Below are 19,532 nucleotides of genomic sequence, written 5' to 3' on the forward strand. Positions count from 1 at the left end.
TGCAGGAGTGACACCCAACGACATCAAACAGGAAGGCACGGACATCCTCTTCTTCTTTTATAGTGAGGAGGAAGTCGACAAACTTCTGTTTTTCAGCCCCAATTTCTCCAACCAACACCTTCGTCTCAACTTCCCACGCCAGTACCTGGCTGAACACTGTCGTTATTCATGACCTCAGTCAATGGATCGTGGAACAAGATGAAGCTGATGAAAGAGCGTTCATGCGCGACTTCAAGGCATCAAACCCGGACCTAGGGCTTCACGAAGCTCACTTCTTCAACAGAAATCGATCGCTCCCTGAAGCTGACCTTCGAGACAGTAGCTGCGGCTACTATGGCTACCAGAAATTAGTATATTAGTAGGTCTGTATATTAGGGAAGACCTTGTATGCTCGGAGCTCCTAAACGTTACAAATGAGGTGGTAGAGGTACTGGGATTAAAAATAGAGAAAATAAATTTAGTGATTATACTAATATACAAACCGCCAGATGCAACGGCTGAGGAATTCACAGAACAGATAAGCAAAATAGAGAATAGCCTTGATAATTTGGAGAACCCGATACCTGATATTATCTTCCTAGGTGACTTCAACTTGCCTAGTCTCAGGTGGAAAATAGCAAACAATAATATTATACCAGGAAATCTATCAGGACCTAACCAACTACAGATTAGAGAACTACTTAGATTCTGTGACAAATTTTCACTCAATCAGCAGATATCGGAGCCAACGAGAAATGAAAATATTCTAGATCTGGTCTTTACGAACAATGAAGACATTATCAGAGACATTACGATATCAGATACCACATACTCAGATCACAAACTCATTGAAGTGCAAACGACCATCAATACTCAGAATAGACCTAAAACGTTGATAAAGCGAGAGGGGCTATTCAGTAAATTCAATTTTAATAATAAAAGGATAGACTGGGAGATAATAAACAGGGAACTTACAAATATTCCATGGGAAACTGTTCTAAGTAATACAAGTCCTACAGAAGGAATAGAAAAACTGACTTCGGAATCGTATCAAGTCTGTCTGAAACATATTCCTTTGAGGAAAGCCAGAAAGAGATCTAACGTAGAAAGAGAACGCAGACGACACTATAAACACAGGAAAAAAATAACGGAACTGCTTATGCAGACACGAATTTCCCGTCAAAGAAGGAATAATTTAAATAGGGAGATTGAAGAAATCGAGCGGAAATTGAAACACTCATATGAAACTGAAGAAAGGCAGTTAGAACAGAAAGCAATTCAGGAAATAAAGAAAAATCCAAAATATTTCTTCTCATATGCGAAATCAAAAGCAAAAACCACTGCCAGTATTGGACCTATTCGTACAAGTGAAGGTTCATACACGGAGGATGACAAAGAAATTAGTGAAATCCTAAAAAAGCAGTATGAGGACATCTTTAGCACTCCAATAAACAACATGAAGGTGGAAGATCCAGACAATTTCTTTATGCGGGATATTCAAACCCCTGTAAATATAACTGATATAAACACGAGCGCACTAAATTTTGAAAAAGAAATTGAAAACATGCCCATACACTCGGCCCCAGGTCCAGACTCATGGAATTCAATATTTATAAAGAAATGCAAAGTGCCGGTAGCACAGGCACTCAGTATAGTGTGGAGGAAGAGCTTGGACACGGGGGAGATACCAGATGCACTTAAAGTAGCAGACATAGCCCCTCTACACAAGGGAGGGAGCAAAGCATTGGCAAAAAATTATAGACCAGTTGCACTAACATCGCACATCATAAAAGTATTTGAGAGAGTGATTAGGAGTCAGGTCACCAATTTCATGGAGACCAATGACCTTCACAACCCAGGCCAACATGGATTTCGAGCGGGAAGATCGTGCCTCTCACAGCTACTTGAGCACTACGACAAAGTCACTGAGGCATTGGAAGATAAACAGAATGCTGATGTGATATACACGGACTTCGCAAAGGCTTTCGATAATTGTAACCATGGCGTGATAGCACACAAAATGAAGTCAATGGGAATAACCGGTAAAGTAGGACGCTGGATACTCAGTTTTCTGTCAAACAGGACTCAGCGAGTAACTGTCAACCATATAAAATCTAGTCCAAGTGCAGTGAAAAGCTCTGTACCTCAGGGTACAGTCCTTGCACCGCTGCTTTTCCTTATTCTCCTATCAGATATAGACAAAAATACAAGTCACTGCTTCGTATCATCCTTTGCAGATGACACAAAAATCAGTATGAAAATTACCTCGGCTGAGGACATTGGAAAACTTCAAGCTGATATTAATAAAGTTTTCGACTGGGCATCAGAAAATAACATGATGTTTAACAGTGATAAATTCCAGGTACTCAGGTACGGTAAAAATGAGGACCTTAAACATAATACAGAGTACAAAACACAATCAAATGTACCCATAGTAGGAAAACAGCATGTAAAGGATTTGGGAATAATAATGTCTGACGACCTAACGTTTAAGGAGCATAACCAAGCAAATATTGCGACAGCCAGAAAAATGATAAGATGGATTACGAGAACTTTCAAATCCAGGGATCCCATCACAATGGTTGTACTCTTCAAGTCACTTGTGTTGTCCCGTCTTGAGTACTGCTCAGTACTCACTTAGCCCTTCAGAGCAGGAGAGATTGCTGAAATAGAGGGAATACAGAGAACATATACGGCACGCATAGATGCAATAAAGCACCTAAATTATTGGGATCGTCTCAAAGCCCTCCAAATGTACTCACTAGAAAGAAGACGGGAGAGATATCAAATAATATACACCTGGAAGATACTGGAGGGCCAAGTACCAAATCTACACTGTAAAATAACAACGTACTGGAGTGAACGACATGGAAGAAAATGTAGAATAGAACCAATGAAGAGCAGAGGTGCCATAGGCACAATCAGAGAACACTGTATAAACATCAGAGGTCCGCGGTTGTTCAACGTCCTCCCAGCAAGCATAAGAAATATTGCCGGAACAACCGTGGACATTTTCAAGAGGAAACTAGATTTATTCCTCCAAGGAGTGCCGGACCAACCGGGCTGTGGTGGGTATGTGGGCCTGCGGGCCGCTCCAAGCAACAGCCTGGTGGACCAAACTCTCACAAGTCGAGCCTGGCCTCGGGCCGGGCTTGGGGAGTAGAAGAACTCCCAGAACCCCATCAACCAGGTATCAACCAGAAATGGTGTTTACAGCTTTGGTATTCACATCCCGTCATTCCGTGTGAAGATGGAACGTTTCCACATGGTCAACCAGTGCCTCCGGTGCTACGAGTACACCCACTCCACCAGCAGATGTACCCAGCGTATTCAGAAGTGTAGCCTCTGCTCAGCTGACCACCATTACTCCATCTGCAAGTCTGAAACACTATGCTGTTTGCTGTGCAAAGGCGACCATCCGGCAATCTCCATACGTTGTCCTCATAGACAAGACGTCATTAAAAACATGGAGAAATCCACATCTTCAACCGGAGCCAGTACCTCTGAAGCAACAAGCCAATCAGCGACCACCTCTACTTCAGGTTTCAACGCCCAAGCCGACATTTTCCCGGAGCTTCCGGGAGGACGTCCCACTGCTGCTACCAGCCAATGGGGAGCCAGTTCCCAAACGCCAACCAGCGATTCGTCGAGCCAGCCATCATCCCCGGCCCACACCAACCGACCACTGAACAGCACTGTGATTGACTACAATGCTCTACATCTCACACTGTATACTGACAAAGAGCTGAAATCTCTTGAAACCTTGCAAAATGAAGCTATGCGTCTCATCCTTGGGGCTCCAAAGTCCACGAGAATAGTTAACATGAGAGCAGAGATAAAATTACCTACCATAAGTGAGAGAATTTTGTCTATTAGCACAGTTTTCGGCGTGAAGGCATTGAGTAGATCTAGACAACACATGACGTTTCAAGCTAAACTTTCTAATATGCTGCACTCACCTGAGGTCTATAGAAGAAGAACGAAATCTGATTACGTATATTGGTTCTACAAGGTAGCCAACTCCATCAAAATATTAAATATGTACTCAACTCAACTAATGATTAATCAACCAATTACTCCATGGTACAACTGGGATCTATCAGTTGATTTTGTAAATGCGCCCAAGAAAGATAGTGTGCACACTACATTATTAAAACAGTTAACACTGAAAAGCATCACTGAAAGTACTCAGAGTATGGGTAACGATGTTTATCAGTGCTATACCGACGGCTCTGTAGAAGAAGGTGGACGATGTACCGGATGTGCATGTAACATATTTGAACAATCTTCTCTCGTACATACAGCAATGAAGCGCGTCAATGACTGGGCAAGTACAACTCAAACCGAACTTGCAGGCATATACCTTGCCACTGAATTTTTAAAAGACAAAGGCAGTGGACTTATATACTGTGACTCGCAGAGTGCACTCCTGGCATTGAACGAACATAGTAGTGACACCCAGAAAATAGTCAGTGATATTCGAATGAATGTTTTAGCTGCTAAAGAAAACAGATTTAAAATTAAATTCCTATGGATACCATCACATGTTGGCATCTCAAGGCATGACACTGTTGATATGCTTGCTAAGTCAGCCTGCAGAAAACCAGTGGTAGAAATTGATATGGGTGTTTCATTAGCAGTGACAAAGAGAATACTTAAACAAACATCTAATGAAAATCTCACCGACCTAACAAATTCTCAAAGACCTGAAAGTTGTAGCATTAAATATTATGATAGATATCGTGAGGAGACATTCACATATGGGACTAATAGAACAAAAACCCGGCAATGTGATGTTATAGTGGCCAGAATACGCCTGGGATATAGACGTATCTGGCAGCTTTCTCAAAACCCAAATGTCGAGTACACAATGTGTCAACTTTGTGAAAGAGAAAACCAACCCGTTCTCACACAAGACAGCACATATATGACTTAATGCTTAAAGTCAATATGTTGAATATGAATTAGTAAATATGTGATATATTCCCAGTTACTTTTTTTACCAAGGCCCAAACTCTTCCTCACGTACCAATTTACGTGTCACAGTACCCGTCCGTCAACATAGATAGCAGAATATTCGTGATTGGTTCAATTATAAGGAAAATTGTAGTTTTCAGGTCCCACATGGGTTGTGAAATTTACCTACTGTTGTCCATGCTCTTATAATATTACAGATCAGCTATATCCTATTGAAGGCTCGTAGTTTTGTTTTGAGAAATATTAGTTGTTCTTAGTAAATTATAATAAGCACTATAAATTATTACATAGAATAACAGTGCTTCACCAATCAATATTATATACCATAGTTTGGCTTTAAAAATCTTTAAAGAATGTTTTGTAGGAACGCTAACAGAAAACGATGTTACATTTGAATGTCTATGGGGTAAACTACTGCAAACAGGACGGTATTGTGTCTACTATACCAACTATAGCTAGGATGGGTATATTGTCACCTACCGCCTGTTAGGTGGGAAAGGGGTCCAATACCACCCACAGGATGGGTATGAGGGTCACATCCACCCACAGGATGAGTATGGGGATCACATCCACCCACAGGAAGGGTATGGGGTCCAATACCACCCACAGGATGAGTATGGCGTCCACTACAACCCACAGGATGGGTATGGGGCTCCAACCACCCATAGAATGGGTATGGGGCTCCAACCACAAATAAAATGGGTATAGGGTCCAATAATACCCACTGGATGTTTAAGGCGTCCATTGCCGCGCGTCGAGCTCGAAAACCGCAGCATTCATCTCAGAACCATGCCTATTTCACACAGATTCCTTAATAAACGTAAGAGTTTTATATGTCACAAGAAAGATAGAAATATAAGCTTCATTCTAAATACCTTACCATGGGCATATTTAAATTTAAAGCGAAGATACGTGTACTTTTATAATAGCCGAGCTTTAACCCCGGACAGATTGATCGACCGAGCAACTCTCTCTCAGAACAATGTTTATTTCACGTGAATTCGTTAATAAACATATATGTTTTATATGTCTCAAGAAAGGCAGACATATAAGCTTCACTTTAAACACTTTACCATAGACATATTTAAAGTTCTAATGAAGATACATGTATTTTAATAATTATGGAGCTCCCACCCCGTACAGACTGAACGACAGAGCAACTCTCTCTCAGATCAATGTTTATTTCACGTAAATTCGTTAATAAACACAAATGTTTTATATGTCTTAAGCAAGATAGAAATAAGAGCTTCATTTTCAATACATTACAATAGACATATTTATAGCTCAAGTGAAGATACATATGTTTTTATAGTAGCGCTCAGTAGCTTGTCGGGCATGGAGTGCAGACGCCTACGCACTTGCCGATATATTGTATAATTATCAAAGATACGCTAATAAAGCCTAAAATCTTATATGCCTCCAGAAAGACCGAGATATGAACATTATTATGATTTCACCAAATGAAATATATCATGTTCGAGAACAAAGATATATCAATTTTAAATTAAGTTTCGACTCTTGCTCGGGCGAGAGAGAGGGAGCGACTCTCGCCCCATCTATTGGAGATTCTGTCCACTAAAGACCCAAAGCTACTCAAACCCTCCTAGCATTATTTAAGTAATGAAGTAATATGGTATATTTACTATAATGTGGGTGCTGAATGCAGAACATGAGAAAACATATATTTACTCCAAACTAATATAATTTCATTATGAAATAAGTAAATAAGTAGCATCAAAGGAAGTCGACGGTCCAAGCGTCAATGTTGTGGAGCGACTTATCCAAGATATATCGTTGTTTGGAAAGTGTTTGTTGGCATATCCAGTTGTCGCACTTCTCTGCACAAATTATCACAAATTTAAATTATAATGTTAACAAGTAGAATACGTATTTTTAATAAAATCTAACATAGCTAGCCAGAAAACATTTAACATTTATTAAAAAAAATATATGTTTGGAAGTTAAATCGACTTCATAGGACAATAGTGTTGTTATATATACTCGTTATTCGTTGACATGCGTTCGCTACTTAAACTACCATGTACTGTACTTATGTGAAATCTCCCATGTCTCTTCGCTCATCTCACCGAACCCTACAGGCTCTGTGATATATTGCTTAATTAATTGAGATTCACAAATAAAGCTTATAATTGTATATGTTATCAAAAAGGCAGAGCTTATTTTAGTTCATTTATTATGCACCCCATACCCATCCTATGGGCGATAGTGGAGTGTTACAGAGGCGCATAATGGGCTCAGGGAATGAGCCCCACAATTCATATAGCCAAGGAAGTTATAATCTTGATAAGCTAGTTACAAAAGTCAATGCACATTGTCACATCAACAATGGGCTCGAGACCGACCACAAGTACAGTTTATAATTTAAGCAACTGACATATATGGAGGGCTAGTGTCACAATTGATATGTTTATCCTACACATAACCCCCTCTCCCCCATCCAATGGGAAGCGGTGGATAGGTTACAATCAAGTCGTTTTTTGCGTTTTATTCAGAGATTAGATCTTATTGGGTGAGGAAAGATATTCATATTTTAAAGAAGGCTTCTTGGCTGATGCTCTCCATTGATGGAAAATATACAACCTTTTGAAAATCAATGTTAGTTTGATCTAGATATTGTAATTAACGAAAGTATTTATGTCATCTGAAAGGTAGAAATATAGGCTACATCTAAAATCCTTTGTCATAAATATAACTGAAGTGAAAACGAAGATATATGCGTTTTGATAGTTACTTGATGGCTAGCTCTGAGAGTGTGAAGCCCTGCACACCAGCCAATAAATTGTATAATTAGTTGCCATATATTTTAATTAATCTTAAAAATCTATATGTCAGAAGAAAGGAAGATGTAGCCGTTAATGTGACAACATTTAAAAATATATATATCTTAAGTTAAATAAATAATATCACCTTATCGCCGGTGTCCGGACACATAAAAATTATCTAGGTATCAGTATCCAGCCAGGCGGGGATCACAGGCTGCACAATACTGATAAATTATGTAATGCACTACTTGTGGTCCATCTCGAACCCATTTATGATGTGACGACTTACAGTGAATTTTGTAACTAGCTCATCAAGATTGTAACTTGCTTAGCTAAATGATTTGTGGGGTTCGGTCCATTCATTTTCTTTCTTTATTATGCACCCCATAATACACATCCCGTGGGCGGTGGTTTAAAGGATTACAGAGGCACATAATCGGTTCAGGAACTGAACCCTCTAGTTCGTTTAGCTAAGCAAATAACAATCTTTTGACGCTAGTTACAAAATTATTAATGTACACATACTTATGCATACATGTACATATTCATACGTATACATATATACATACACATACATATTTAATCACCACCACAAATACACACATCAGTAATCTTTTGTGTCACAAGTGATTCAACAAGAGGCTCACAACAGTCACTATACAAGGCACTTTACATTTATGAGGAGTCGCACAGTTACTAGTCTTGCTCCACACCCACCCAACTGGGCGGCAGCTTTACAGTCATGTGCTCCACACCCACCCAACTGGGCGGCAGCTTTACAGTCATGTGCTCCACACCCACCCAACTGGGCGGCAGCTTTACAGTCATGTGCTCCACACCCACCCAACTGGGCGGCAGCTTTACAGTCATGTACTCCACACCCACCCAACTGGGCGGCAGCTTTACAGTCATGTGCTCCACACCCAGCCAACTGGGCGGCAGCTTTACAGTCATGTGCTCCACACCCAGCCAACTGGGCGGCAGCTTTACAGTCATGTGCTCCACACCCACCCAACTGGGCGGCTGCTTTACAGTCATGTGCTCCACACCCACCCAACTGGGCGGCAGCTTTACAGTCATGTGTATGCATTACCTACAGTAAGCAAATTTTGGATACTTCGCTAAGATTTCGGGCAGCACATCATTATGAATGAAGTACTTACACATTTCATGGACACTATTGATGTTGTTATCTTTAAATTCCGCTATTTTTCACATTCCATTATATAATGACTCAAAGTATGCGAATAGTTCTGCTGACAGAGTTTACATTTAGTCAAATCTACATCATCAGATGTTACAAACTTCCAGAGGTACTTGTAGCTGAGCCTAAACCTAGCAGTGGTAACATCTAGAAGTCTGCTAACATTATTGGATGACCCATAGACGAGCGATTCATCAAAGTTTATACAATATTGTGAAATTGAGAGTCAGTGTAGTAACATAAATTGGTAAATAATAAATATTGTAAGTTAAGAATCTGATGCATGTGTGTGTGTTGGGGGGGGGCGGGGGTTATACCCTTGGTAAGCGAGAGTGAAAAGTAACCTTACACGTTCTGCGGTCAATGTGGGGGGGGGGGGGGGAAGGGGAGGGAGGGTGGGAGAGTCAAATCCACCCTCCAACATCTGGACATAGTACCACCAGCCTCCACAACACTCCATCAGCCTCCAGCTGATGCTTGTAGATGCCTCATCTAACCTCACTTATGTCACACATTAACCTACAGTTCCTGTGATATTTAAACTCCTCATCACAGTGGCGTCTCACCAATATAAACTGTATTGGATTTTGTCCCGAAATAGCTATATGCTGACTGGACGTGTATGTATGTATGTATGTATGTATGTATGTATGTATGTATGTATGTATGTATGTATGTATGTATGTATGTATGTATGTATGTATGCATGTATGTATGTATGCATGTATGTATGTATGTATGTATGTATGTATGTATGTATGTATGTATGTATGTATGTATGTATGTATGTATGTATGTATGTATGTATGTATGTATGCATGTATGTATGTATGCATGTATGTATGTATGTATGTATGTATGTATGTATGTATGTATGTATGTATGTATGTATGTATGTATGTATGTATGTATGTATGTATGCATGTATGTATGTATGTATGTATGTATGTATGTATGTATGTATGTATGTATGTATGTATGTATGTATGTATGCATGTATGTATGTATGTATGTATGTATGTATGTATGCATGTGGGTATGTATGTATGTATGTATGTATGTATGCATGTGTGTATGTATGTATTCCCAATCACGTTAAAGACTCCCCCTCTATCATCCAGTTTAAGAGAAAAACAACTATGTACTAAATAATCAACTCCTTGTAACTTTAATTATGCTGACCTTCCTATCTGTATTCAGACTGAGCCTACCATCATTAGAGGTGATTATAACGCTAGACATAGGAATATTGGTAATTCGCAGTTCAGTAATCGTAACGGCAACCAACTGGTGTCACTATTAGGTAGCCACGATGATGCACAGATTGTGGGTGACCTTGAACCAACGCATATCTACGGAGGTAATCTTGATCTATGTCTCGGTGTCAACGTCTCCCACACCGTGTGCGCCTCGTCAATAGTGCCAGTTATGGCGTCTGATCATCTGGCCATATTAGCCACTGTAAGCATTGGCAGCTCTATCCTCCCTGGTGGAGTGTTCAAGCGGAAGAGGCTGGCTGTGCCCATCGATCAACGAGACAATCTTGTTGCTCATGTGTGTCAGATTGGTGCAGTTCATCTGAGCCTTCATCAGTTGAAGATTTTAACTCACAGGTACTATCGAGCAGTTTATAGAATCACTTGATTCATCGTCCAGGCCACGTAACCCAAATTACACTGGTCATAGCACTTATGCTTATTATAATGATTCTAAATTGCATGCACTAAAACGCACTGCCAGAATAATTGGACTAGCTTGTAGAAGGACCCGCACTGCTGAAATGCTTCGGCTCTTTCAAGCGGCTCTGGTTAAGGCCAGGGAACGTATGGTGGAGCTGAGGCAGACAGACTGGGAAACTTTTGTCCGTGGTCTCAATTCTCACACGCCAATAAGTCGGGCATGGAAGGATATCAACAAGATCAAAGGGAAAAATGCTGCAGAGATCTCGTACCCTAATCCTCTGCACAGAGCAAATGAGCTTGTTGATGCTTGGGCCACGACTTCCAGCTTTGACAGTCTTCCTCTACCCTCACAGAATGAATTAAATGATAGATATACTGATAGGGCAAGGTTCCTTGACTTCATGCTTCATCAAGAGGATGACTGTGACATGCTTTTTACTGAATACAAACTAGATTCTGCTCTACATAAAGGCAAAGCTACATCACCCGGGGAGGATGGAGTTACTTACGGCATACTGCTTATGCTTCTGCTAGTTCCAAGGAATACCTTTCTTCAATTGTATAATATGAGCTATGTAACTGGGGAGCTTCCTAAGTCATGGACCAACAGTGTTATTATTCCCATTCCTAAACCTCACCAGCCGAGTGCTTTATGCCCAGTCTCCCTCACTAGTTGTCTCTATAAGTGTCTTGAGAAGATGGTTCTCAACCGTCTCCTTTACAAAATTAATAATATGTTGTCTCCCCAGATATATGGCTTTATGCATGGAAAGAGTGTACATCACTGTATTACCACATTCCTCACCCTGCATACTGATAGGTCATATATCACTTTCCTAGATCTTAAGTCAGCCTTTGACATTGCTAACCCACACGTCATTATGAGAGAACTTGCTAAAATGAATGTTGGAATGTTAATGTTAAAAATTGTTCAAACTGAAATAAATATATAACACTGTACGGTACAGTTGTGTTTAATTATGTTTTGCGATTCCTATGGAAAAGGTATTTGTGCACCAAGTACTACTAGGTCATTATGAGATATGCTGAATGTTGTCAATATACCATCTGAATACGCTTCACTTTGCGTTAATCATTGGACGTCCTAATGATTAAGGTCCCCAAAAGGACTTAATCAGACCTCAGTGGATAATTTTACTCTCCTTCTCTCTCTCTCTCTCTCTCCCTCTCTCTCTCTCTCTCTCTCTCTCTCTCTCTCTCTCTCTCTCTCTCTCTCTCTCTCTCTCTCTCTCTCTCTCTCTCTCTCTCTCTCTCTCTCTCTCTCTCTCTCTCTCTCTCTCTCTCTCTCTCTCTCTCTCTGTCTCTCTCTCTCTCCCTCTCTCTCTCTCTCCCTCCCTCCCTCCCTCTCTCTCTCTCTCTCTCTCTCTCTCTCTCTCTCTCTCTCTCTCTCTCTCTCTCTCTCTCTCTCTCTCTCTCTCTCTCTCTCTCTCTCTCTCTCTCTCTCTCTCTCTCTCTCTCTCTCTCTCTCTCTCTCTCTCTCTCTCTCTCTCTCTCTCTCTCTCTCTCTCTCTCTCTCTCTCTCTCTCTCTCTCTCTCTCTCTCTCTCTCTCTCTCTCTCTCTCAGAGCATCCCCTTATGTGTTGTATGTGGGTGCTGAAGTTCAGTCTCTTGTCTATGTATAGGTGAAGGAACTTTCCATAATTGTTATTGCTAATGTTTACTTGTAATACTGGGTATACATCCGGTGTTCTTACCCTCGACCGCGGCGAGGGTAAGCCGTGGCCGTATGGTCTGAAACCCACAAATATTTACAATGGGGGGTGGGGGGGGGATAACATTTCCTCTTCAAGCACGCGCACACAAATGAACTATGTTACTTAACTGGAAGCACTCGTACAACATAATTTACACGATTTCTCAGGATAATTATACTTCTTACCAGCATATATACAGTATAGTACCTAGGAGGTTCTCTTCAATGATATTTAAGATAATTAAAAGAACCCAAGCAAACCACTGTGGAAATGTGCAGGACAAACATATCAATTGTGACACTAGCTCTCCACTTATGGCATTTGCTTAATTTAGAAACTGTACTTGTGGTCGATCTCGAACCCATGTTGTTGATGTGACGATGTGTTATGAATTTTGTGGCTAGCTCCTCAAGATTGTAACTTGCTTAGATAAATAAATTGTGTGTTCAGTCCCTGAACCCATTATGTGATAAATTAACTAAACTAAAAACTATAGTCTGGCGACGAAGCCTGAACTGCATAATGTAAATAGGGATTAACCAGAAAAAGATATAGGTGAAGAATAACATCAGGTAACTGCGTTAATTACAATATTAGATCAAACTAACATTGATTTTCAAAAGGTTGTATATTTTCCATCAATGGAGAGCATCAGCCAAGAAGCCTTCTTTAAAATATGAATATCTTTCCTCACCCAATAAGATCTAATCTCTGAATAAAACGCAAAAAACGACTTGATTGTAACCTATCCACCGCTGCCCATTGGATGGGGGAGAGGGGGTTATGTGTAGGATAAACATATCAATTGTAACACTAGCCCTCCATATATGTCAGTTGCTTAAATTATAAACTGTACTTGTGGTCGGTCTCGAGCCCATTGTTGATGTGACAATGTGCATTGACTTTTGTAACTAGCTTATCAAGATTATAACTTCCTTGGCTATATGAATTGTGGGGCTCATTCCCTGAGCCCATTATGCGCCTCTGTAACACTCCACTATCGCCCATAGGATGGGTATGGGGTGCATAATAAATGAACTAAAATAAGCTCTGCCTTTTTGATAACATATACAATTATAAGCTTTATTTGTGAATCTCAATTAATTAAGCAATATATCACAGAGCCTGTAGGGTTCGGTGAGATGAGCGAAGAGACATGGGAGATTTCACATAAGTACAGTACATGGTAGTTTAAGTAGCGAACGCATGTCAACGAATAACGAGTATATATAACAACACTATTGTCCTATGAAGTCGATTTAACTTCCAAACATATATTTTTTTAATAAATGTTAAATGTTTTCTGGCTAGCTATGTTAGATTTTATTAAAAATACGTATTCTACTTGTTAACATTATAATTTAAATTTGTGATAATTTGTGCAGAGAAGTGCGACAACTGGATATGCCAACAAACACTTTCCAAACAACGATATATCTTGGATAAGTCGTTCCACAACATTGACGCTTGGACCGTCGACTTCCTTTGATGCTACTTATTTACTTATTTCATAATGAAATTATATTAGTTTGGAGTAAATATATGTTTTCTCATGTTCTGCATTCAGCACCCACATTATAGTAAATATACCATATTACTTCATTACTTAAATAATGCTAGGAGGGTTTGAGTAGCTTTGGGTCTTTAGTGGACAGAATCTCCAATAGATGGGGCGAGAGTCGCTCCCTCTCTCTCGCCCGAGCAAGAGTCGAAACTTAATTTAAAATTGATATATCTTTGTTCTCGAACATGATATATTTCATATGGTGAAATCATAATAATGTTCATATCTCGGTCTTTCTGGAGGCATATAAGATTTTAGGCTTTATTAGCGTATCTTTGATAATTATACAATATATCGGCAAGTGCGTAGGCGTCTGCACTCCATGCCCGACAAGCTACTGAGCGCTACTATAAAAACATATGTATCTTCACTTGAGCTATAAATATGTCTATTGTAATGTATTGAAAATGAAGCTCTTATTTCTATCTTGCTTAAGACATATAAAACATTTGTGTTTATTAACGAATTTACGTGAAATAAACATTGATCTGAGAGAGAGTTGCTCTGTCGTTCAGTCTGTACGGGGTGGGAGCTCCGTAATTTTTAAAATACATGTATCTTCATTAGAACTTTAAATATGTCTATGGTAAAGTGTTTAAAGTGAAGCTTATATGTCTGCCTTTCTTGAGACATATAAAACATATATGTTTATTAACGAATTCACGTGAAATAAACATTGTTCTGAGAGAGAGTTGCTCGGTCGATCAATCTGTCCGGGGTTAAAGCTCGGCTATTATAAAAGTACACGTATCTTCGCTTTAAATTTAAATATGCCCATGGTAAGGTATTTAGAATGAAGCTTATATTTCTATCTTTCTTGTGACATATAAAACTCTTACGTTTATTAAGGAATCTGTGTGAAATAGGCATGGTTCTGAGATGAATGCTGCGGTTTTCGAGCTCGACGCGCGGCAATGGACGCCTTAAACATCCAGTGGGTATTATTGGACCCTATACCCATTTTATTTGTGGTTGGAGCCCCATACCCATTCTATGGGTGGTTGGAGCCCCATACCCATCCTGTGGGTTGTAGTGGACGCCATACTCATCCTGTGGGTGGTATTGGACCCCATACCCTTCCTGTGGGTGGATGTGATCCCCATACTCATCCTGTGGGTGGATGTGACCCTCATACCCATCCTGTGGGTGGTATTGGACCCCTTTCCCACCTAACAGGCGGTAGGTGACAATATACCCATCCTAGCTATAGTTGGTATAGTAGACACAATACCGTCCTGTTTGCAGTAGTTTACCCCATAGACATTCAAATGTAACATCGTTTTCTGTTAGCGTTCCTACAAAACATTCTTTAAAGATTTTTAAAGCCAAACTATGGTATATAATATTGATTGGTGAAGCACTGTTATTCTATGTAATAATTTATAGTGCTTATTATAATTTACTAAGAACAACTAATATTTCTCAAAACAAAACTACGAGCCTTCAATAGGATATAGCTGATCTGTAATATTATAAGAGCATGGACAACAGTAGGTAAATTTCACAACCCATGTGGGACCTGAAAACTACAATTTTCCTTATAATTGAACCAATCACGAATATTCTGCTATCTATGTTGACGGACGGGTACTGTGACACGTAAATTGGTACGTGAGGAAGAGTTTGGGCCTTGGTAAAAAAAGTAACTGGGAATATATCACATATTTACTAATTCATATTCAACATATTGACTTTAAGCATTAAGTCATATATGTGCTGTCTTGTGTGAGAACGGGTTGGAGAAAACATGCACTCTCTTGAACATTATATTGTAGAATGTCCCATACTGACTGACTTTCGCCCTTCTGGGCTAAGGTATGCTGAACTCTGTAGTTACTATATGAGTACTGGAACACTTGATTATATATTGGACTTGTATCCAAAATTGACCATGTAATATATCAATCATACAATGTATATATATGATGTAACTATATAACCTGAGCTTGTAAAAGCACCTTCATCACCTTCAGTGATTAAGTGCTTAATTGCACACTAGTTTCTTTATCAGCTACCTCACCCTGTCAGGGTAAATGAGACAAATGTATGTGAATGCATGTGTGTGTGTATATATGTATGTGTATGTGTGTGTGTGTATGTATATGTATGGGTATAAAGCATATATGGAAGCTGATCAGAATTACATTTCATCTTTGTGAATGAACATTAATGACACTATGTAAAAGACACATCTAACACTTTATGTAGGGCATACGTAAATCTGTGTATCTATGTATTTACGTATGTAGGTTAGCTTAGCATTTTAAAAGCACCGAATCACCTTCTGTGGTTGAGTGTTCAATAAACCCTTGAACTGTATGTTTAACACATCTCTAACCCTGTCCATGGCGGACAGAAGAAAATGTATATATTCTGGTTAGCATTGTAAATGTCTGGCCACGTCTGTGGTAGAAAATGATAAAAAAAAAAACTGAACAGCACAGTTCAAGCATTAACATCGGCGGCCAGCATGATAGCTTGCAATAACCCCCAGGAATACGTAAGAATATTAAATATTCTATACAAAGCAAATAGTCTTCCAGCTTTCATAGTTCCAGAAGAAGTCTTCACCAACATTTTAAGTTAAATTAAGTTTCTAATACACGCCTTGTTTTATAGGGACGGGGGGAATGTGGAGGGAACCACATTCAAAATGCCCGCCAGGGAATATTTCTTATGTTAGCCGCTCCTGATTGGTGGACGGTAGTCCGACGCTGTGCATCTGCGCATCATCCACGCGCATGCCCGGAGGCGACAGAAGAGAGCAGAGAAGAACCGCACCGCAGCGAAGACACACCTGTTAGTGACGCCTCCTGGACATTGGTCATCCAGCACCTCGTATTGGCCAGCTACCATTGACCCTCGCCCATCCTCGCCCCTGAGAAGCCGTAGTATTGCTTCAGCCCGCCCCGAGAAGACTCCAGCTCAAGGTGAGCAATTGTTTTCCGCGTTTTCTACCCATTTCTGTGTATGTTGATTACCACGTGTTTGGTCGGTCATAACCCCTGGGCCACCGCCTCCACAGTATGTACACAACGCTCTATCTAGAAATCCAACATTATGTTTGTAACTCATCTTGTATGTATGTACTCTTACCTATATAAACATTTGACTTGATTTAATTTAATTTGATTTGAAGAATTGCCAATCTGATTAGTTTGAATTCTCTGCGTATAAATTTCATATTATATTCATAGTGTTGTGTTTATATGCATGTATAATATTATAGTGTGGGTCTTATATACTAGTGTACTGAGCATCTGTGTATGCTTAAGAGTCTATTGTGTTATACTATACGTTGTAAAGTTAAAACTTTTGTTTCAATATTGACGGTTATTGTTTGTGAAGTTGGCACTGATGTTTGCCGCCCCCCCCCCGGCTCGCCGAGGCCACATCACTGGCCAGTGTTGGAAGGTGGAGAAGTTGGCACTGATGTTTGCCGCCCCCCGCCCCCCGGCTCGCCGAGGCCACATCACTGGCCAGTGTTGGAAGGTGGAGAAGTATGCACTGATGTTTGCCGCCCCCCCCCCCCGGCTCGCCGAGGCCACATCACTGGCCAGTGTTGGAAGGTGGAGAAGTTGGCACTGATGTTTGCCGCCCCCCCCCGCCCCCCCTGGCTCGCCGAGGCCACATCACTGGCCAGTGTTGGAAGGTGGAGAAGTTGGCACTGATGTTTGCCGCCCCCCCCCGGCTCGCCGAGGCCACATCACTGGCCAGTGTTGGAAGGTGGAGAAGTTGGCACTGATGTTTGCCGCCCCCCCCCCGCCCCCCCTGGCTCGCCGAGGCCACATCACTGGCCAGTGTTGGAAGGTGGAGAAGTTGGCACTGATGTTTGCCGCCCCCCCCCCCCCCGGCTCGCCGAGGCCACATCACTGGCCAGTGTTGGAAGGTGGAGAAGTTGGCACTGATGTTTGCCGCCCCCCCCCCCCCGGCTCGCCGAGGCCACATCACTGGCCAGTGTTGGAAGGTGGAGAAGTTGGCACTGATGTTTGCCGCCCCCCCCCCCCCCGGCTCGCCGAGGCCACATCACTGGCCAGTGTTGGAAGGTGGAGAAGTTGGCACTGATGTTTGCCGCCCCCCCCCCCCAGCTCGCCGAGGCCACATCACTGGCCAGTGTTGGAAGGTGGAGAAGTTGGCACTGATGTTTGCTGCCCCCCCCCACCCCCGGCTCGCCGAGGCCACATCACTGGCCAGTGTTGGAAGGTGGAGAAGTTGGCACTGATGTTTGCCGCACCCCCCCCCCCCCGCCCCCCCTGGCTCGCCGAGGCCACATCACTGGCCAGTGTTGGAAGGTGGAGAAGTTGGCACTGATGTTTGCCGCCCCCCCCCGCCCCCCCTGGCTCACCGAGGCCACATCACTGGCCAGTGTTGGAAGGTGGAGAAGTTGGCACTGATGTTTGCCGCCCCCCCCCCCCCGGCTCGCCGAGGCCACATCACTGGCCAGTGTTGGAAGGTGGAGAAGTTGGCACTGATGTTTGCCGCCCCCCCCCCCGCCCCCCCTGGCTCGCCGAGGCCACATCACTGGCCAGTGTTGGAAGGTGGAGAAGTTGGCACTGATGTTTGCCGCCCCCCCCCCCGGCTCGCCGAGGCCACATCACTGGCCAGTGTTGGAAGGTGGAGAAGTTGGCACTGATGTTTGCCGCCCCCCCCCCGCCCCCCGGCTCGCTGAGGGTACATCACTGGCCAGTGTTGGAAGGTGGAGAAGTTGGCACTGATGTTTGCCGCCCCCCCCCCCCGCCCCCCCTGGCTCGCCGAGGCCACATCACTGGCCAGTGTTGGAAGGTGGAGAAGTTGGCACTGATGTTTGCCGCACCCCCCCCGCCCCCCGGCTCGCCGAGGCCACATCACTGGCCAGTGTTGGAAGGTGGAGAAGTTGGCACTGATGTTTGCCGCCCCCCCCCCCCCGCCCCCCCTGGCACGCCGAGGCCACATCACTGGCCAGTGTTGGAAGGTGGAGAAGTTGGCACTGATGTTTGCCGCCCCCCGGCTCGCTGAGGGTACATCACTGGCCAGTGTTGGAAGGTGGAGAAGTTGGCACTGATGTTTGCCGCACCCCCCCCCCCCCCAACCCCCGGCTCGCCGAGGCCACATCACTGGCCAGTGTTGGAAGGTGGAGAAGTTGGCACTGATGTTTGCCGCCCCCCCCCCCGCCCCCCTGGCTCGCCGAGGCCACATCACTGGCCAGTGTTGGAAGGTGGAGAAGTTGGCACTGATGTTTGCCGCACCCTCCCCCCCGGCTCGCCGAGGCCACATCACTGGCCAGTGTTGGAAGGTGGAGAAGTTGGCACTGATGTTTGCCGCCCCCCCCCGCCCCCCCTGGCTCGCCGAGGCCACCTCACTGGCCAGTGTTGGAAGGTGGAGAAGTTGGCACTGATGTTTGCCGCACCCCCCCCCCCACCCCCGGCTCGCCGAGGCCACATCACTGGCCAGTGTTGGAAGGTGGAGAAGTTGGCACTGATGTTTGCCGCACCCTCCCCCCCCCGGCTCGCCGAGGCCACATCACTGGCCAGTGTTGGAAGGTGGAGAAGTTGGCACTGATGTTTGCCGCCCCCCCCCCGCCCCCCCTGGCTCGCCGAGGCCACATCACTGGCCAGTGTTGGAAGGTGGAGAAGTTGGCACTGATGTTTG

The 19,532-nt window shown here is 42.9% G+C and overlaps 1 protein-coding gene across 1 annotated transcript in view; it reads left to right on the forward strand.

Annotated features, from left to right (window-relative positions):
* Nucleotides 1–221: 221 nt before the first annotated feature.
* Nucleotides 222–19,532, forward strand: part of LOC123748530 (uncharacterized) — a 61,016-nt gene continuing 41,705 nt past the window's right edge. Inside the window, exons 1-3 of the mRNA XM_069312753.1 lie at nucleotides 222–358; nucleotides 3,196–3,676; nucleotides 16,612–16,834. Coding sequence (XP_069168854.1) covers nucleotides 222–358; nucleotides 3,196–3,676; nucleotides 16,612–16,834 — 841 coding nt within the window. The remainder of the gene's footprint in view (nucleotides 359–3,195; nucleotides 3,677–16,611; nucleotides 16,835–19,532) is intronic.

The sequence above is a fragment of the Procambarus clarkii genome, chromosome 73, assembly GCF_040958095.1.
Source record: "Procambarus clarkii isolate CNS0578487 chromosome 73, FALCON_Pclarkii_2.0, whole genome shotgun sequence".
NCBI lineage: Eukaryota > Metazoa > Arthropoda > Malacostraca > Decapoda > Cambaridae > Procambarus > Procambarus clarkii.